The 20548-nt window shown below is 38.6% G+C and overlaps 2 protein-coding genes across 2 annotated transcripts in view; one reads left to right on the forward strand and one right to left on the reverse strand.

The window, feature by feature from the left end:
• Positions 1–20548, forward strand: part of LOC134529196 (SRSF protein kinase 3-like) — a 270468-nt gene that overhangs the window by 23132 nt on the left and 226788 nt on the right. The window lies entirely within an intron of this gene.
• Positions 1723–20239, reverse strand: LOC134529198 (uncharacterized). Its single transcript, XM_063363046.1, has 2 exons — positions 19938–20239; positions 1723–15427 (listed from the first exon to the last, which is right to left on the reverse strand). Exons 1-2 carry the CDS (start codon positions 19967–19969, stop codon positions 13441–13443), a joined length of 2019 nt encoding a protein of 672 aa, XP_063219116.1. The 5' UTR covers positions 19970–20239; the 3' UTR covers positions 1723–13440.

The raw sequence follows: 20548 nt of genomic DNA on the forward strand, positions 1-20548 counted from the left end.
GCCCAGGTGCGTCTCAGGCCGAAGCCTATACGCCTAGTCATGCTGGCATTAGCCATGCAGGGAGAGGGTCGCATGTATCGTGTACTTGTGCGCGGATTGGCCAGACAGGGCAGCGATTGTCGCTAGGACTGACTCCCCTATCTTAAAACTATGATAAGGAGGGCCCAGGTGAAACCTGCATGGACACAGGGATATCCCTGGGCACAGACATGCGAGATGCGAGGGCATGCTTTAATTGCGCAGGAGTATAGGCCTAAGTAGACAGAGGATGGTATGGATGAAGAGTTGGATAGAGTAGAAGAGTCTACCATGCGGGGGTTGGGAGCTTGGACGTGTAGTCCGCTTTCATATGTGTATCCATTGCTGGACTTATGACCAGAGGTGCTCGCTTCCTGGTGGTGAGTGGCTGACTGGCCACTCACTCCTCTGCCTGTCAGCACCTAAAACTAGAGAAGAAAGAAAAGTAGACAAACTTACATACTAGACACTTGATTAATTAGTTTCTTTGATATGGACTGCTCACAGCCGAGGCGTGGGCGCACAGTGTTTGTAATTGCAAATGGGGAAACGAGGATTCATATTTAATTTATAAGTGTTTTTAATGTGCGATTCAAAATCGCATGCCTTTCAGGAACAACCGACACCGGAGGTGAGGCCTGCCAGGCGGGCTGTGCCCATCAGACATGGGAGTCAACCCTAACACAACACGTGTTTCGGACCATTTTGAATTAGCAGTTAGATAAGTTAAAGGTCTTGCTGCACAAAGCAATGTACAAGTCATTGGACGGCCGAACTGGGGTCTGCTCTCGGTTTTTACACCGCGCTCATGAGTGGCTATACAAGCCGGCCAATCACAACGTGTCTACGGAGGCCTGTGTTGAAGATTCGTAATCGGCATTTTATATTTACGGTGAAAATCTGTATCATCTTCTCCAACAGAAGAAAATTTCTGAACAATTCTGATGTCATAATCCTTCAGAAGCTCGAGTTTTCTCGGCCCTGACGCGTTAACACTCATGAACATCTGCCGCGATACGAATGCTCTTGTTCTGTGTTCTTTGCAACTTTATTGAATGCGTTTCGGCTGCGTTATAAATTACTATACCGTTTTTAACAGAGCTACCTAATCGTCTTCTCGTGGCGGGGTAACAGGACATGAGCCTAGTGAATGCTGATTTTCTTTTCGCGTCTATGTGATCTCGCCACAGTAGCTTCCTATCCATGTACACGCATCGATATTTGACATTTTTGTGATGATTTTTTTTCATTGAATAGAATTAATCGTGGGCTATCATCGAGTGGCGGAAGATGTTTACGCGTAAATACTATAGCTTCTGATTTAGTAGGATTTACCTTAATTCGCCATTTTGTGCACCAATGTTCTATTGAATTTAACGCGGTGTGCAATCTGCCGGCTGTGATTTCTAAAATGCCAGATCTGCTAAAACTATACCGTACTGTCCGAGTAACTGCCAAACTGGACTGATCGGTGTGCGGGTTTAGGCATATCATGGATATAAACATTCAATAAAACCGGCCCTAGAATGCTGCCTTGTGGCACTCCTGCTTTAAATATTTTAAAATCAGACTGTGCCCCTTCTGCCGTGACTCTGAAAGATCGATTTTTATGATGATTGATTTACTTGCAATTGGGTTACCGCCCGGTGTCAAGGAGTTTCCCCCCCCCCCCCCCTCAAACTCATTTTCTGAAGCTTCCTCCTCAATCCTTTCCTCTTCTCTCATCCAGTTTCTTTCCCTCAATCCTATTTCACTCCCGTCCTAATATTATTATCAAATACGAGGACAGTAATTTAATATATCAATCGGGGAAGCCAGTCTGATGTAATTTATAAATTAAGCTCGCATGAAATACTCTATGAAAGGTTTTTTCTGTGTCCAAAAATGCTGCGAAATTATAGCTATTCCGAGCAAACGCAGTTTTTGTTCTGTCATACGGATCAATTGATGCTTTGTGTAATACGCGCTGCGAAAACCAAATTGTTCGTAGGGCAGTTTATTATTTTCTTTGATGTATTTAGTCGCTGCAGAATGATGTATTCTGCTACTTTGTCACTGCATTAAGCAAACTAATGGGCCTTTAATTTTGGGGCAGTGTCTTGTATTTTCCTGGTTTATGAATAACCATCACATTCGCTTCTTTCCACTACGATGCAAAATAGTGAAATTTAAACATTACGTTCATAATTCAGCTAGGTATTCTGAAATTTCGTTATGCAGTTTCTTAAATATTGCTGCCTGAATGCCATCGTTTCCCAGTGCTTTACGTGATTTCATACGATTGGTAGCTTGTTTAACTTCCTGTGATTGAGTTAAGATTATGAAGCTAATGGCTGATTAAGTGTAATTATAACGTGTCCGTATATTCCGGAATTAAATTGCGGATCGCAGGGTTCGAGATTAGGTTGAAAGGCTAATTCGAGGGTGTCTGCTAAGGCTTGTGCCCTTTCTATCGATTTAAATGCAACTCCGGCATGAGTTTTCAGTGGGGGTTTTTTCTATCCATCTTAAGGAGAAACCGCCATTCCGTCATACTCCAGGTGTTACCATCTTGCACCTGAAGCTGGGAAACTTTCGCCTCCCATTGGCTGCTCTTCCATAGAGTTATTTCATTGGGAATTATTCTTCGCATTTCATTAATTCTCGTTTTATGTCGCGGTGCCTACGTATAGTTTATTCGCGTCCAATCTATTTTTTCTGATTTTTTTTCCTAACCTAACTAAAACTAAGTGTATTTTGGTGTCGCAGCCAAGGGTCGAACAGCCCCGGAAGTGGCCGAAAGGTGCCGAGGAGGCCGCGTCGCGCCGCTCACTTGTCCGCCAGACTATTCGCGGGGCGCCTCGCCTCGCCTCGCCTTCAGTGGGCGGCCACGCATTCAGCCACATGGAACTAATCTCCGCGGAATAAATTGCACCTCTTCTCTTCGCTTCGCGCCTTCGGTGTCGCGTCACGCTCGTGTGGCGAGGCTCGTGGGTTCGATCCCAACACTCCGGCATGACTCACATGTAGGCCCCGTGTCCGAGTTCAAGTACACAGCTATGTAGTTGTAACCCTTCATACTTGGCTTGTCCTTGTAGTGTGCTATACCAGTTAGGACGGATGTAGTTTTTGGCCTCTATAAATGGCATTAGCCAGCTAAATAAGTTGTTAACATTTTTGTAGTAAGTAAATTTAATCCCAGCAAATAATATTAGGTACAGTTTTATGCTCATTTACAAACACACGAATTAATGGCAATCTACTACTTAAGTTTTGAACTTTTTTTTATAAGGGATGGCCATTATGTAGGCTACATGTATTTGATGAAATTTTGTCGTAAAACTATTTTTTAAATTTATTCAGTGAAAATTATTTTGTATTTTTTTTTAAGTCAAGTATAACTTACAGAACGCTTATAAAAATTGCGACGTTCTTTACCAGGAGTTACGCGAGAAGTACACAGATTCGTGTACTTGCATAATTGCATATTTGACTTCCAGTTCTGACAGATTTCGTGATGCCATCCCCAGGGACAAGTGCATACAAGGCAAATTTGGACAAGCCTTAACAATTCTGGAGGTCTGTCACGTAAAACCCAATAGAACTGCGGGAGTGTCTGAGTGAATATCTCAAATTTATTGACGTTCCTGTCGAGGACAATAAGCTACTAACGAGGGTCGCACGCTTATTTCAGAGTCCGTTTTCGCCAGTGAACACGCGTCCTATTCAATCCTCGATGTTAACGGAGGCGAACTTCCGAGATGGCATGGGAGAATTCAGACAGATGTGCAACGTACGCTTCGTAATGAGTCATCGCAGCGATGCGCTTTTGTAGTCTCCGGATGCACGCTTGAACTCCGCCGTCCTCGTCGCAGACATTGTTGTCGACCGTTGCTGCGAGCACTGGCGCTCTGGGAGCGCTGGGGCGAGAGACACTACGGCACAGAACTGCGGACTCGCTTTCACACGACAACCAACGGCACTCGGTGGGGAACACGGCCAATTTATTTTACGATCTTATTTCTAGTTACTAATCACTAGAGACCGGAAAAATTCGCGGTTTCATTTCGCGATAGGCTAGAATCCAAATGTGTTTAACCTTTTGCTGCTTCAGTGATTGGACCACAGGTTGTCTGAAGGACTCTGAGCCAATGAATAATCCTCAACGAAAGAAGTATCGAATCAAAGGCATTCTAGTTAATAGTTGTCACGAGTCAGTGGCCAATGAGCAGATCTAATTTGTCCGAGTGCATAGAGGATCTTGAAGTCCATCCTGTAGGTCGTTAATCAGCGAATTTTTCCGGTCCCTACTAATCACAGTTTTGTTTAGCTTAAAAATAGTTTTTTTTTTTACGAAAGGAAAGTTTAAATTTAAAATTTACCGCTGAATCGCCCCACAAGAAAATGGCGGTGCTGTGACGTCGCCTTGCAAAAGCTGCGTTCTATTTTCCTAAGTCTGTGTCACATAACTTGTCTCAGATTTGACTTTCCTTGATATTAGCATCAGCATTACACATTTCCAAAATGTCACGCGCAAAGGAATACATGATAATTGTTTACGGACATTTACAACCCCATGGAGGAGTTGTTTACAAACTTTGTTGATGGAACAAAAGTGGCAACAGGATATGTAGATCATCTTTCGAGAATTATTGTAAAATTTAAGACAAATTACATTACACAGACTATACCAGAATCAATACATATAAAAGCAAGAATGGCTCAAAACACTTGCTGTGTCGGCCCCGAAAACGAAATCTTCAATATTTTGGTTTAAAGGACACGTGTTTCAAAAACATCTAGGAAATACCATTCAAAGGTGTATTGTTTTTGACTTGAAGGCAGAGATGAGCAATTTTGTACTCGTAGATACGAATACGAATGTAATCGCAAAAGTTTCTTTTCTATGAATACGAGTATGAATATATACGAATTTACTGGCGTGAATATGAATATATTCATATTTACAGGCGTGAATATGAATATATTCGTATTTGCAGGTGTGAATACGAATACAGTTGTATTTGTATTTTTGTGTGAATATTCGTATTCGCATACTAGAGAATACGATTACATGAACAAAATATTCATATTGGCGTATTCGTATTAGCAAATATGTAGAAATAGGTACTCAAATTCGCGTATTTCGTATGCGCCTATATTATAATTGAATACGCGAATTTACCACCTTCATTAGTATTTCCTCGAGTTATCGATTGAAATTTTGGGTACTTCCTAACATCCTAGAGGAAAACGTATGGTTCACACTCTGCTGATCCACCACCCTTTCTCTAAAATATACCCTTTCTGAATTAAAAACAAATATTTCAAAAACTAAAAACATCATAACACTGTCATCTCTTAGGCAAAAGTAAATTATACACATGTGTTACATAACAATGTGTAGCATAAACAAAAATACAACTAAGTTTAATTCAATCAGGGTTTTAAAATATAGATACATATGTGATAAAAAATTTAAACCTTTTGAATTAAAAAGAAAAGGACAAATAATTTTACAATATAACTTTGCTGTAGTCTCTACCTTATGTTGCACGAATTGAATACCGAAATAAAATTATATATATATGTTATGCTAGTTTGTTAGTAAATAATTGTAATAAAATAATAAGAGCGTATTAGTAGTATGTATTGGCCGGTCCTGCGGCTGGGTTCACGGGTAATGATTGAGAATTTCGGTGGCCATCTTAGATGACCGTGACCTTTGAATATGTCCCCGATCGCCATCTTGGATTCCGCCATCTTGGATTCCGCCATCTTGGATTCCGCCATTTTGGATTCTGCTATTTTATTATCTGTAACACTCTGACATTTGGTTTTCTAGAACCTTTCGCCATCTTAAATTATGACATGTCCGCCATATTGTTTTCGTCTGCTGGAAGTCGCCAACTTGGATTTTGGTTCTGGAGGTCGCAGTCTTCGATTTTTTCTGCTGGAGGTCGTCATCTTTATATTAAATTTAATTTTTCATACAAAATACTTTGGAAGCTAGGTGATTCGAACCATGTCTGCTCGGACCTTTGGAATGGAATACGCTTTTGACCACATGGCCATCTAGAGATTTATGAGACTGAGAATTAAATAAAATATTTATAAAAATAACACATATTCTGACTTAATTTTTTTAATATGAAGACATAATAGCAGCACCTGTTGGAGGCCTAGCCGCCATATTTGTTTTCAATACTTGCTACTAGGACTGCTAGTGTTGCCGCCATATTCGTTTAGTTTTTACTCGCTAGAGCGCAGTATTTATTACCAGATCGTTGTGATATCCACCATCTTGTTGGCCATCTGGTCTGCCATCCTATAAATTCGTAATCATTAACCCAAAAATTTGTAAAAAAATTCTAAAAATCATAAAAACAATCACCTATTAATATAGCGATTGATACGATCAATTCGTGTCCTCAGTTCGATTCTTTGTCAATGGAAAAAAGTAATTATAGGCCAGAAATACTTATTTAATTAAATATCGCCTCATCTAACATTTTACCATTAAGTTTTCAGGTTCAAGAACACACGTATTACATAAATTATTCACTACTACAAGTACAAACAAGCAAATTACTAAAGTATTTAGCGTTTCTTGGTTTATTCAGTCTTCCTGGATACTAAGCGAGTCTTTTGCATGTTTTGGCATGTGTTTTCAGGACAGCTCTACATGACAGTCCATCTTCACATATAGCACACAGCTTAGAATTCTCAGTTTAGTTAAAATGACAGTGATATATTTCATGATGCCTTGCTCTGAAGATGTGTGCAAACGTCTTGCCACAGAAGATACATCTTGGTTCTATTGAAAATGTAACCATTGATTCACAATTCTTAATGTGCCTTTTCAATTTTCCGTAGTGTATAAACTGACTACAACACCTGTTGCATTGATATTTAACACGTTAGAGTTATTATTACAATCTTGTATTACATAATTATGAATCTTAGGTTCTTGATGCTGTCAGTAGGAACAGTTGGGTGGTGGAACACCGCTAGTAGTCGCTTCCTCGATTTCACTGCTGCTGATGAAACTGTATTCATTGAAGTCTCTATTACTGTTGAGATGGCAAGTAATGTTGGAGCTGCTGCATGCGAGATATTCATGCTTGTCGGCAAGGGCGCAAATTTGTTGGATTCTCAAGGGGGAGGGGGGCGGGTGGAGAATTTTGCACGTGGGTTTTAACCGACACAAGTCATCGCTGGATGGGTGCTTGTATGTTGTATTCTGCCCATATTCTGCCCCATATGCATGCGATATGCAGAAAACATTTTACATAAAACATAGTTTGGACGTTTATGTTATTAAACCCCTTTCAGAGTCACTATTTTGCAAGCACAAGCGAGTCCTCTCAGTGAGGGACTGCTTATTTCCAGCCCCCCCCCCCCCCTTGTCCTCTTGCCCACGGGATATACGCCCATGATTACAACGTTTATTGCGAAATATTCCCGTTATATTTTTTCGCGTCTTTTTAGCTCAGTGGTTAAATGAGTGGTTTCGTACGTTATGTTTTGAAGTTCGACTTCGACTCTCAGTGGATATACTTTTTTTCTCGTTATTATTGCATTTTAAAACTATAGTTTAAGAATATAATATTATTACTTGTTATTTTTTAAACTAATTGTTTTAGTAACTTTGGTTCTAGTAACTGTAGGTTTGATTATTGTGTGTACTGTGTGTGTACAGTGAGTCCTTCTTGTGTATTGTGTGTTCTTTTCAGTAAAGGTGCGTTATTAAATCTGTAGTAGCTCTTAATATTTACTGGTTCAAATCCTCGTTGTCTTAATAAAACATTTTTAAGGGATTCTTTGTCTTTTAATAAGCGTTAAAAAATGTTTTGTTGGTCTAATTTCTTGTAATTGTTTTTATCGATACTTTAGGTCCGACAGTTCGAAGACTTGACTGCTATGTTATATTAACTATCGACAAAGAAAGTCTTAAGGTTTGGAGTTGTCTGGTCTATACGTCGGACATTGTTCATGACCTGGTCTTGTTGTCCGAAGGCACTTAGCCTATATGTCTAGCATTGTACATGAACTGGTTGGAAGGCATTCTATGTATCGAAAAATTAGACTAACATGGTAGGAACTGCGACAGTATATTTATTTCGTCGGATAGGTATCTTGTTTGGAGTGGTTTACGCCATGAAAAATAATGGGAAACAGGATTTAAAATTTCTTTTAAGTTTTAGTTACCCTTATCACTGGCCAAGAATCTAATATAGATCGAATCTATAATTATTTTAATAAGTTTTTTATATTTTTGATTTTTTTTTGAATTTCTAGGTTAATAAATACAAATTTCCAAGATGGTAATCATATCGGCTTACTGGCTGCTGGTATATAAAAAACTTAAGCCACTTTTAGGATTTTGAACATGATTTATTGAATAAGTATTTTTTGTGTAAAATAATGTTTTGCATCATCCAGGGATCGAACCAAGGACAGGAATCGATTGAATCAATCAGTATAATATTGAGTGATTTATTTCGATGATTTTTGGTATCATTTCCTAATTTATAGCCAAATAAATTTGGTGTAAATTCCAAGATGGTGTCCAAATTTCAAGATGGTGGGTGCCACAATAATAAATGATTACTGCACTCTACTGGGTAAAAATTAAACTAACATTGTAGTAGTGCACTCTAGCAGACGAAAACCAGATGGTGGCCTCCAGCAGACAAAAACAATATGGCGGACATGATTTCATACTAGCTTTCGATATTGTCGTTAGTGGCGGGAGGTCAGTCTGCTGGTAGCTTCCGTGCAGGGAGGTTCCGTTGCCATTTTTAATCGAATGACCTTGCTGGGTTCGAACCGAGGACTCCGAGCTCTTATAAAGTGCGTTTTTAAAATAATATACTAGTAAAATTTGTTTAGTAAAATTTTTTATACATTTTAACATTTTTTCCTATTTTTATTATATTTGTGAATTTTCAAGTTGGGTCTGTAACGAAAATTGCGACGTTCTAGAATCCAAGATGGCGACCGTAATTGAAATTGTAATAATGAAGTCATACACATTCAAGATGACAGGCATAATAAAACAATCAATGTTTCTAAAATCCAAGATGGCTACCATAACGAAATTGGAAAGGTAATGTCTTAATTTAAGAGAGCACAATTATTAATAAAAAATTTTAATTTAATTTTTTATGTATTTAAAAATTTTTCCCGATTTTCTGACATAAAAATTGTGGATTTTTAAGATGGCGGACATAGCGAAAATTTCAACAATGACATAATCCAAAATGGCAGAAAGTTCTAGAAAACAAAATGTTTGTGAAATCAAAATGGCAGACCCAAGGTGGCCACCAGGGTCAAGGCCAAAGGTCAAGGTCATCCATGATGTCCACCATGACTTCATTATCCAAGATGGTGTACATCGGCTCTGGCTCCACAGCCAAAAGCCAGTCCTCGGACCGTTCAATATATACTACTGCTAACAAAGTAGCTTGGAATTCACACTTTTTTAAACAAAACATTTTAAGGGGTTTGGTGAAAGGTATTTTAAAATAAAAAGTGTATAATTTTATTGGGTTGTTTTCATATCAAATAATTTTAAGTAACAACGCCATTAATAATTTAATGCGAGTGTTTCTAAACATAGCTTTATAATACAATGAAACTGCTGAAATCCGAACCCCTGAAATCAGAAATCCCGGGAAATCCGAACGAGTTTTTGGGACAAATTTAATTTAAAAAAAACATGCAAAAAAGAGAAACTTATTTATTTAGTCTTAAAACAATTACATATTCTACATTTTAACCTTTTTTTACATAATTAGTTGAAAACTTACGAAGAAGTGCTGTTATCATACTTAAAGTGTAAATGCGTCTACATAAAAATTGGTTATTGAAATTCTTTATGTTAATTACTTTGCAAAAACAATGAAATAACAATAGAAACACACAAAATATAATTTAATCTTTCACTTGAAATCAGCTATCTTCAATTGTCGAAGAGACGAAAACCTTCGCGCGGAGGCAATTGCATGCCGGCGTCGCATGAACATGACATCGTTTGGCGTGGCTGATGCGTGTTGTTCTACGAAGTACAAGGCGATGTCAAGAGCAGAGATAGCATCAGTATAAGTCACATTGACTGTCGAAGTTTCTTTTTCTTCACTGTCACTAGCTACATTGCCATCATGTTGACTTTTGACCAGACTCACTATTTCATGTTCACTGCATTCTTTATTGACATCAACTCTTGTCCACTCCTCTAGACAACCTTCTTCTCCAGCATCCTTACAATGTGGTTCTTGCTAAACAAGATGAAGGAGCTCGGTGTTATCGTCTTGTGTGACAGGTGTAGGGGTAGGTGTTTTCTCGAACTCGAGGCTAGGCCAAAGCTGCTTCTAAGATCTCCACATTAAGTTCACACCTGTATTTTGCCACGATTCTGCAACCCAGTAAATAATGTATTTTATTGTAACTTTATTCAGCTTCTCAAGGATAGAAAGAGAACCATTTTCTTCAATAAGATATTGTAAGAGCATTTTTCGGTATCTTAGTTGTATATTCTGTAGAACACCCTAATCCATAGGCTGCAGCAGCGATGTCACATTGGTAGGCAGAAAAACTGCTTTTATCAGCCACATGTATGATGGGTAAGAAGGGGCATTGTCTATCAGAAGTAGAGCTCGAGGTGGTAGTCCATTTCCTTCACTAAACTTTTTCACTGAAGGAACAATTTGCTTGTCAAACCACTCTTTAGAAAGAGAACTAGTCATCCATGCCTTGTTTTGATTTCTGTAATACACAGGATGAGATATCATATTCATATTGGCTCGTGGTTTTGCAGATTTACCAATCACCATCAATGAAAGCTTGTTTGATCCCGCTGCATTACTGCATACTTAAACTGTAAGACACTTTGTTCATTTTAAAACCCGGCTCAGAAGATTCCTCTTCAGAAGCAAGACTTTTAGTGGGAAGGACTTTCAAGTTCAACCCAGTCTTGTCTGGATTGTAAATTTGCTGTGGCAAGTAGTTTCTGAGGAAATCAAATCACCAAATTCGCTTCGGTATTATTCTGCAGAAGCTGTGTCAGCTGATAGCTTCTCTCTGCTTATCGACAGTTGTCTGATCCCATGCCTTTTCTTCCATCGATCCAACAATCCTCTGCTAGCAGTGAAGGCCGAATCACCATTCATTAGTTCTTTAAGCCGTAATGCCTTCTCTTGAATTAGTGGACTACTAATAGGCACTCTTTTCTGTCGCTCTTGTGAAAACCACAAAATAACTGCTTCATCATTTTTTTTTCATTTATGAAAAATGTACGTGATGGCGTTCGTTTAAGGTTTTATCACATTGCCAAACTGTTCTATTTTGATACGATTTTTTTTCTCCAGTCACAGATTGTTGCTTTACCAACACCAAACTCGCCAGGCAACTTTGTCAAACTTTCTCCAGCGTCCAGACGCTTTAAAGCTTTCAGTTTTTGTTCTATGGTACAATAACTTTTTTTTTCGTTTGCTTGCCATAATTTAAAATCAAGACATAATCAACATCGTTCACTAAATTAAAAACTCAACAATAACAACACAACTCGAACAGAAACAAAAACGAACAGCACATAAATTAAGCAGTGCAGTAGTGACAGTAGACACGCACAGAACAGACGTGAGCTGACTAACTACAAGACTGTTAGGGTAGTGTTTTATTTTTAACGCAGGCCTGCCAAACGACAGTACGGTCAACTACTTTCCTGCCGCCTGCTCACCAGTCAAGGTCACTAACCTCGCTAGTCGCGTGCCAAAACCAGCCTGCCTCGCTTAATGTACAGTACTATATCGTTATTATTTTATGTATAGTTTTCGGCTAATCCGAAAAAAAAATTGAAATCCGAACAGGTTACAGTCCCAATTAGTTCGGATTTGAAGGGTTTCTCTGTATACTTCAAATTCCTCTGAATTATATGATGCTGAGGATTGGCTTTGTAATAACATTTCTATTGCATCTTTGGAGAATGTCTGCCTAATTTTGTTTGACCTAGGATGAATGTTATATATATGGGTGTGAACTTAACAAAAGTCTTTTGAGAATATCTTGATTACAGTCTGTTCTTGAAAATTTCCGAGAGTAATTTTGCCGGTATTGTCGAAAGTGCTTGTTCTTGACTTCTGCGGCTTCTGATAGTTGCCTAATAGGCAATAATGTATGTGGTATGACACTCGGCGTATGTGTCAATATTTTATGTAATGTCGGTGACACTGGCTGCTAATTATAATTATTGTCATAGTGTTTAGCAGTATTAAGTGCGTATTTAGAAAATTTATCCATTTATTTAGAACCCGAGGATAGCATTTATAAAATGATTTTTAATCTATAAATGAGCTCTTGGTCTACTCCTGTAAGTAAGGCAGCAATATCAGGTTCAGCGAAAAATCGACGAGACGTATTGCCAACATTTGTGTTGCTTAGCTTAGGCACGTCCACGAGATATCCCAGTTTGTCTGTAAAATCTTTCTGGATTTTTAGTTTCGAATCTGCTATCTTCTTCTTGTCTTCTGCCATCGACACGCGGCCCTTATGCATGTCTGCCTTTATTTTGTAGGATACATATAAAACGAACTCAAAAAACCTTATTATTGCATGAAGGTTCGATGAATAAAACATATATGTCTCGGGGTTTTCTGTTATTTTATTGTTAAATCATGAAATGTGTTTTGTCGTGACCGAGCGGCTGGTTCCTTATAGGTGAGGCTATGTGGGGCAGCGGAGCGATTAAAAGCAATAACTTAAAACTGCAGACAGGACAACTCTTATTATTATTCTTCATTCTTGGCTCGTTACAAGTATTAAACTCTACAAAGCTTTTACATCCACTTCTTGATACATAGAAATTACAAGTACAAACTTAAGATTCTACAAGTCTGTTCCTTCTGACAAAGCTCTCAGTCCCCATCCTAGGACCTCCTCCTCGGGAGTCTCCCGACACACTCTCTTTCCGTCCGCTTCCTTCTGCCGGGGCAGAGCGCACTCTCTCCCCACCCTTTCTCGTGATTCGTCGTTTTCATTTACACACTCGTTTCATGTTCAGTCCAAGGATTCAGTCATTGTTTAACCTTGTGATGCATAGTTTCCTCTGCAGTAAACAGTCTGTTTGAACCACCACACATAACTAACATTTGGTTAGCCAACTGACATAGAAGGCTTGTAAACCTTCGACAGGCATACTCATCGTTCGATACACAAGACATGAAACACTCTATTGAAACATTACTCATTATTCACCTTATGCTTATAATACAATTTAATACCAGAATTATAGTTATAGTATTTTTATATTTCTAATACTAACCCAAAATAACTAAAATAACTATGTACTTACGACACCTCCCTTGCGGGGAAAAAAGAAACAATTAAAGAAAATACAATTGTTTCTTTACACCTCTCTTAGTTTGAAATGGGAATTAGCCATCAATGGCTAGTCTGAGTTCTCCGTAAACTGTTTCCTCTCAATTCGATCCTTTCCTCTATCTGGCTTTCGTTAACGGAATGGACCAGCTCATTGCTTTCCCTAGGTCTGTATGTGTTTACAATTGTTGGTTTAAAACATATGGTTTTACAATTACAGCAATCACCGTCCTTACACCTCTTGTAGCAATTACCGACAATAGTTTTACAACATCCACATTTTATACAACAATATATACATAAAATACAACTTAATGATATGATAATGATATAGGACATTACAGATACTCGTGAAATCACGTTTGTGTGTTTTATTTTCCATTCCTCTTCATTTATCATATGCTCTACTTCCTCTATTTTGTGACCGGCGATCTTCAAATCGTCTAACCGAGTTATTGTAGGTTTCAAATGTAACTTTGTTTTTAATTTCTCAAGTGTTATTTTATAGTTTGTTTCATCACAACAATCTATGTCAAGATTTATTTTGGGAATAACATATTTTGTGCTAGTGTTAGTAGTTAACTCCAGTTGGGAGGATATAAAGATGTTGGTACCGTAACCTTTACATGCACTTATAAACTTAAGTTTGCCAGTGTTTTCCACTGTTGCGTCAAAAGGTCCAGTTTGATCGCAAACTATAGTATTTTTTTCTTTATCTGGCGCAATATATAACCATTCATTGTGCTCTAGCTGAATCCAAAGGGTCTGCTTTAGCTCTACTATTTTCTTAACACAATTGCTAGGTATAGGACCTGTAGTATACAATAATTTGGCTGCACAATCTTCCCGTGCATAAGTATTGATCAATGGAAAGGTTTGTCTACACACTCTAAGAGTTTTAGTTATTACTTTACACTTACTCAATTCATACTTGCTTACTTTTGCGTAGTACTGTTTTGAGTGTTCCATCATAATATAATCCGTTTCCGGATCTATGAAAACATATTTGTTTGTGGCAGTTTTCATTTTTACAGGCAATGGAATGATTCTATATATATCAAAAATTAAATGATCAGTTACTGGTAGTCTAATTACATAACATAAAATGTTCCTTTTGCTAAACACTTCCAGCTCCATCAGGTTAAGAAGGGAACTATCTTTGATTGTTCCTTCTGGTAATGGTAGATTAAATTCTCGAGAATGAGTAGATTGAAATGCATTGAAATATTCAACGATTTTTTGTGGTGTTATAATATGGGGGTTTAAAATCCCTTTAAATGCATTTATTATGGAATTCAAAATAGATTCACATTGAAATGAAAGGGTTTCAATTCCTTGATTTAATAGAGTCAAATGCTCGTTTACTCGTATTCGCAGGTTATGATGAGATAAAGCGTCGGTTACATTCGAGTTTATGCGGTTTATCTCATCTGTAAGTTTTACTAGTTGGTCAGCTAACATTTGCTGATTCTCATTTAAGTCTTTAACAGTTCGGTTCATGGTTTGCAAGGTCGATTTTACAATAAAAATTTGTTCCTTACTCAGCTTAAGAAAGTCTAATTGTTCGCTCTCAAGTTTCGTAATTTTATTATTATAAAATTCTGCATCTTCTTCGTCTAGCGTACCAAAAATCACTTTACTCAATTGCCCTATTAGGTTAAATGGAAAGAAACTTCTTTTTACTCTAGGACTAACATGGTCTTTGGTTATACCTCCTATAATTTCTATGGTGCGCGCAGTGGCGTCTAACCTGTTTGATAATTTTGTTATAGTATTAGAACATAGAGTTTTACCCTTATACACCGGAATTTCCTTATTACATAATTCTTTTACAACACTTACATATCGTCTTATCGTATTATAATTATTTTCAGGCTGACTTAAATTTAAATAGGAGATTAATCTCCATTCAGTATTATACAATCGTCCATTGCCGTTATGTTCGTAGTACAGTCCCGAAGTTTCTTCAATTTTAGTGATTTGAATGTCTAGTCTTGATGACACTCCACTCACATGTTCAGGGTTCAGCAACAGGGTAAAAATGAGTTGACTGTAGCATACCAATTAAAAGTACGGCTTTAACCTGTTTGCGTGTACTTTCACAAGCTTCTTACGTTTGGTAAGGATGGTTATATTTACTCCTTCTACTTTTACAACATTATAGGGGCCTACATATTGGCTGGACAGTTTCTTGGACCTACCTCTTCTGACAGTCTCGTCATACAGAAGGACTTGATCACCAATATGAAAAATGTGCTGGTTCACATGTTGATCATAATTCCTTTTATTTATTTCTTTAGAGATGATTAAATGTTTTTTTGCTAATTTGAAAGTCTCTTGCAATTTTGTTTTTAGGGTTTTGACATAATCCTCATAATTATAATGCTTTTCTATAAAGTCCTTCTGTAGGATGCCAGGAATATTAGGTAATGTACCAAATAATAATTCATGGGGTGTAAATCCCGTGGACGTATGAGGCGTAGTGTTATGGACAAAAGTGGCATAATTTATCCATTCGTCCCAATCGAGTTGGTGGCGATGAAGTGTCTTAAAAATTCAGTGAGGGAACGGTGCCATCTCTCTAGACTCCCATTAGATTGAGGGTGATAGGCAGTTGTTTTGATTTTGGCAATTTTTAACAATTTACACACCTTCTTAAACAGATCACTTGTAAAATTGCTTCCTTGATCTGAGATTATCACTTGTGGTATACCAAATCTTAGTATTATTTCGTTCACAAAAGCTCGCGCCACCGATTCGGCTGTTTGGTCGAAAAGGGGTATGGCTACCATATACTTGGATAATAGATCTTGAAACGTTAGTAAATATTTATGATTATTGGCAGTCTCAACTAGTGGTCCCACAATGTCGAGAGCACATTTTTCCCATACTACCTTAGGCGTGTCCGTAATGTCAAGCGGCATTTTTATGTAAGGCCGCGTTAATTTATTCCTTTGGCAAGAGTCACACCTTCTAATATAGGTTTCTATGTCTGTTTTCATCCCGTTCCACTTATAATATTGTTTTATTCGGTCGTATGTTCGGGCGATCCCTTGATGGCCTCCTATCGGTGTGTTGTGAAATTCCTTAATAATTTTCCGTTTACTTTCCGTGGATAATTCACCCTCTCGTTTCTCAGTGCTATCCTCTACAGAGTGAGATTCGTCTGTTGTCAATTCCTCCATTTCTTTTACTTCGCAAAGCCTACTCAGCGCATCGGCATGCATGATAGTTTTACCGGCTCTGTGTTTAATCTCATATGAATATTCTTCCAATTTTAACCGCCATCTTAACAACCTGGAACTAGGGTCTTTTACGTTAAAAACATATTGTAGAGGTTTATGGTCGGTTATCACCATGAAATGGCGACCTAATAGATAGGGCCTGAAATATTTTACAGCCCACACTATCGCTAACATTTCGCGCTCAGTCGTCGAGTAATTGACCTCCGCCTTATTCAATGTACGGCTGGCGTAGGCGACGGGCTTGTCCTTACCTATTTCTCCTTGGGACAAAATGGCTCCTATAGCTAGTTTGCTAGCGTCTGTCGTCACGATAAACGGTTTATTAAAATCCGGATACTGTAAAATTGGTTCTGAGGTCAGGATTTCTTTTAGGGTGTTAAATGCAGTTTCCTGTTCGTCTCCCCAGATAAAGGGAACGTCACTTTTTACAAGGTTGTAGAGGGGTTTTGCAATTTTGCTGAAGTTCGGTATAAATATTCGGTAATACGAGGCTAATCCGCAAAACATTTTGATGTCTTTAGCGTTCTTTGGTCTAAGGTATCCCTGTACTTTGATCACTTTCTCCGGATCTGGTTTCACGCCATCGTCGCTAATCATGTGTCCTAAAAACGTTACCTCCGTGCGTAAAAACTCGCATTTATCAGGTTGTAGCTTAAGGTTATGCTCTCTCATTCTAGTGAAAACCTCTCTTAACCGGTCGTTATGTATCTCTACTGATTGGCCATGTATTATGATATCATCTAAGTAAACAAGACATTTAATTCCATTTAGTCCTGACAAAACAGTGTTCATTAATCTCGTAAAGGTCGCAGGAGCTCCCTTTAACCCAAACATCATTCTGCACATCTCATAGTGACCCGTCGGGGTACTAAATGCGGTTTTGGGTTTATCTTCCTGTTTCATCCTTACCTGCAAATAACCACTAGCCAAATCTAGGGTCGAGAAATATTTTGCTTGGCCTAATTGATCTAATATTTCTGTAATATTCAGCATCTGATACACCGAGTCCACTGACACAAGATTCAGTTTTCTAAAATCTACAACGACCCTCCATTTCTGTTGATTGGAAGCGTCTCGTTTTTTTGGAATCACTAATATAGGCGCGTTCCAAGGGCTCAGACTGGGTTTGATAATACCTTGTTCTAACATCTGTGTCTCTTGTTTTTTAATTTCCTCCTTGTGAATTTCCGGAATACGATATGGTTTTACATTAATGGGCCTCCTCTCAGCACCTGTAGGGATACTATGTTCCATGGTCGGAGTACATGTGAGTGTATCACCGGGCAAGTGAAAAAGTCTACAAACTCTTTGCATAATTTTAGCAATTGCTTTTTTTCTGTGTCGTGTAGATGTTCTACCCTTAACATAGATTCCAATTTCTCTTTCCTTTCCCTATCGGAATTTTGAATACTCAACAATTTCGCTGTAGAGGGTATTTCCTCTAATTCAACGACAGGCATATCTACTTCTACTTCGTGTTCGTTAGTATTTAATATAGAACATAAACATTTGCCATTTATCACTTCCCCGTCAATCCATCTCCTAGATAAACTCCCTTTTCTATTTCTCGTTTATCTACTAGTCCTAATCCTTCGTTGCTAGCATTTAATTGCACTATTTTTTCGCACCTAGCTGGTACATGAATTCTCATATTTTTGACAGCATGATCTTCTTCACAAAATGGGATTTGCTCCTTGTTGATTATCAGTCTATTACATTCGAAATCCACAACAGATTTAGTAAAACTTAGAAAATCTTTGCCCAAAATACAGGTATGAGGACAGGATTCTATAATGTGACATTTATATCTTACTGTGGAAGATGGTAAACAAAAGTTTAAATTAACAGTCCCTTTTGTAGCCATTACATTGGTGGCTAAACCGCGAATCTTAGTCTTCTCCTTTTTATCACTGGCCGATAGGATACTCTTATTTAGAACATTCTCTCTGATTAGTGTTATGTCGGACCCTGTGTCTATAAGGCAGTCTACTGCTTCACGTATTTCGTCTAGCTTTAAAGAAACTATACTACTCTTGGTACAGATAGCATCGTCGTTACTTTGTTCATACTCTATTCTAGATTTTCTATTGCAGCTGTCTGTGTTCGGCTCCTTAGGGTGCATATACCGCTGCTCGTAATGCCCCCCTTTTAGTTTCCCGCGTTTTCCCCATGTTTCCATAATCGCGATTCGGTATAGGAAGGTCTATCCTCTCGCCCTCCTTTGTTAATATATCCTAATTCCTTGTGATTTCTTTGGTCATACCTGTACTGATTTGGATAATCATTTCCTTTGGCAAAATTGTTATTGTTGTATTTTCCGTGTTTGTTAAAGCAGTTTCGGGCATAATGTCCCGGTTTACCGCACTCAAAGCATATGGAGTTTCCCCTGTTTCTCTCTTTGTGGGGCTGAAAAGTCTTTCTGTCATCTCTTTGTTTACGTCGACAATTCGCGTCTGTGTGTCCTGTAGTGTTACAATTTTTACAAAATAGCTCTCCTACATGTACATATTTTTTCCATCCTTTATTTTTATCGGGTTTTCGTAAGAAACATTTTTCTAGTGTGTGTCCGCCTTTTCCGCAATTCGAGCAACTGGGCCTTCTTGTTACCGTATCTCCTACTTTTAACATTGGGGATCTAATTCTCTCCTTAAGAGACAAAAGATTCGACTTCTCCTCTAGTGCCGATTCTACAGCTTATCCTAGAGTCTCAATTTGAGCGCCCTTGCTCCGAATAACTGTTTGAATTCTTTCATCAGATAACCCTTGTACGAAGCAGGCTCTAGCCAAATGTTGTATTAAGGCCATTGCCCCGTTTTCTTGCGGGCGGGTGCATACCTTTAAGGCCGCCTCTTTAAGTTCAGTTACCATTGTATCGACTCGGCTACCCCAGTTTACAACAGGCTCATGTGATCCCAGTCGAGCATTAAATAACCGACAAGCGTAGAAATCTAAAGTTCTGCGAACCGCATAATTCTCCTCTAAAATTTCTTTTACCTCTTCCCAAGTATCAGTGTTTTCGCGGACTAAAATTTTGGCTTTCGCGTCCCCAACTATTTTTGATTTCACGAACAGCACTCTATGACGTTCTGGGTTCACTAGTTCAAAAGCCGTGTCAACATTATCGCAAAATTCTTTGAGTTTGTTTTTTGTACCATCAAATGGTTGATTTATCAACTTTAACGCCTCTGTTAAGGAAATAAAAACTTCCCCAGTTTCATTTTCCTCGTTACTGTCAGCCATAATTGTGGAGTAAACGTAACCCTCCTATTTATACCAAACTGTAGGTATCATGCTTAACGTATTAGCCGTACTGACCTTATTATAATAAATTTCGTGAGGGTACCCATGGCCCTCAGCTCTTCTACGTGTAGCTCCGGTTGGTCGTCCCTCGCGCTGCCGTCTGCAGCTGTCGCCTCTTCCCTACTGCGGGGCTATCTTCGGCTGGCGGCGTCGGCTGTTCCTATCTTCTATGTCAACATCCTCTTGGACTCTTGGAGTATGACGAGTGGGGCTCTACGTCGTCTTCGTTGTTGATGTTGTTTCCTCGCTGATTATCAGTAGTCCAGTCGCTGCCTCGCGGAAGTTGATATCTTCTTCAAACACTCTGACTCGCCGTCGCTCCTGGGATGCGGTGCTCTGATACCAGTGACGGACGATTTACCCTTCTCTCTTATTCTCTCGTAGATTTGTATCTGTCTGTCCTTACGCAGTATTCACTCACAGACACCCCACATCTGACACCATAATGTCGTGACCGAGCGGCTGGTTCCTTATAGGTGAGGCTATGTGGGGCAGCGGAGCGATTAAAAGCAATGACTTAATACTGCAGACAGGACAACTCTTATTATTATTCTTCATTCTTGGCTCGTTACAAGTATTAAACTCTACAAAGCTTTTACATCCACTTCTTGATACATAGAAATTAC

Source organism: Bacillus rossius, chromosome 2 (genome assembly GCF_032445375.1).
Source record: "Bacillus rossius redtenbacheri isolate Brsri chromosome 2, Brsri_v3, whole genome shotgun sequence".
Lineage (NCBI taxonomy): Eukaryota > Metazoa > Arthropoda > Insecta > Phasmatodea > Bacillidae > Bacillus > Bacillus rossius.

Excerpts from the sequence above, each read along its gene's own strand:
- LOC134529198 (XM_063363046.1), bottom strand. The coding sequence starts at position 19,969 with ATGGGTACCCTCACGAAATTTATTATAATAAG. Across the intron at positions 15,428-19,937 it reads ACGAAATTTATTATAATAAG|TCAACTCATTTTTACCCTGT; the intron begins GTCAGTACGGCT and ends GGTATGCTACAG.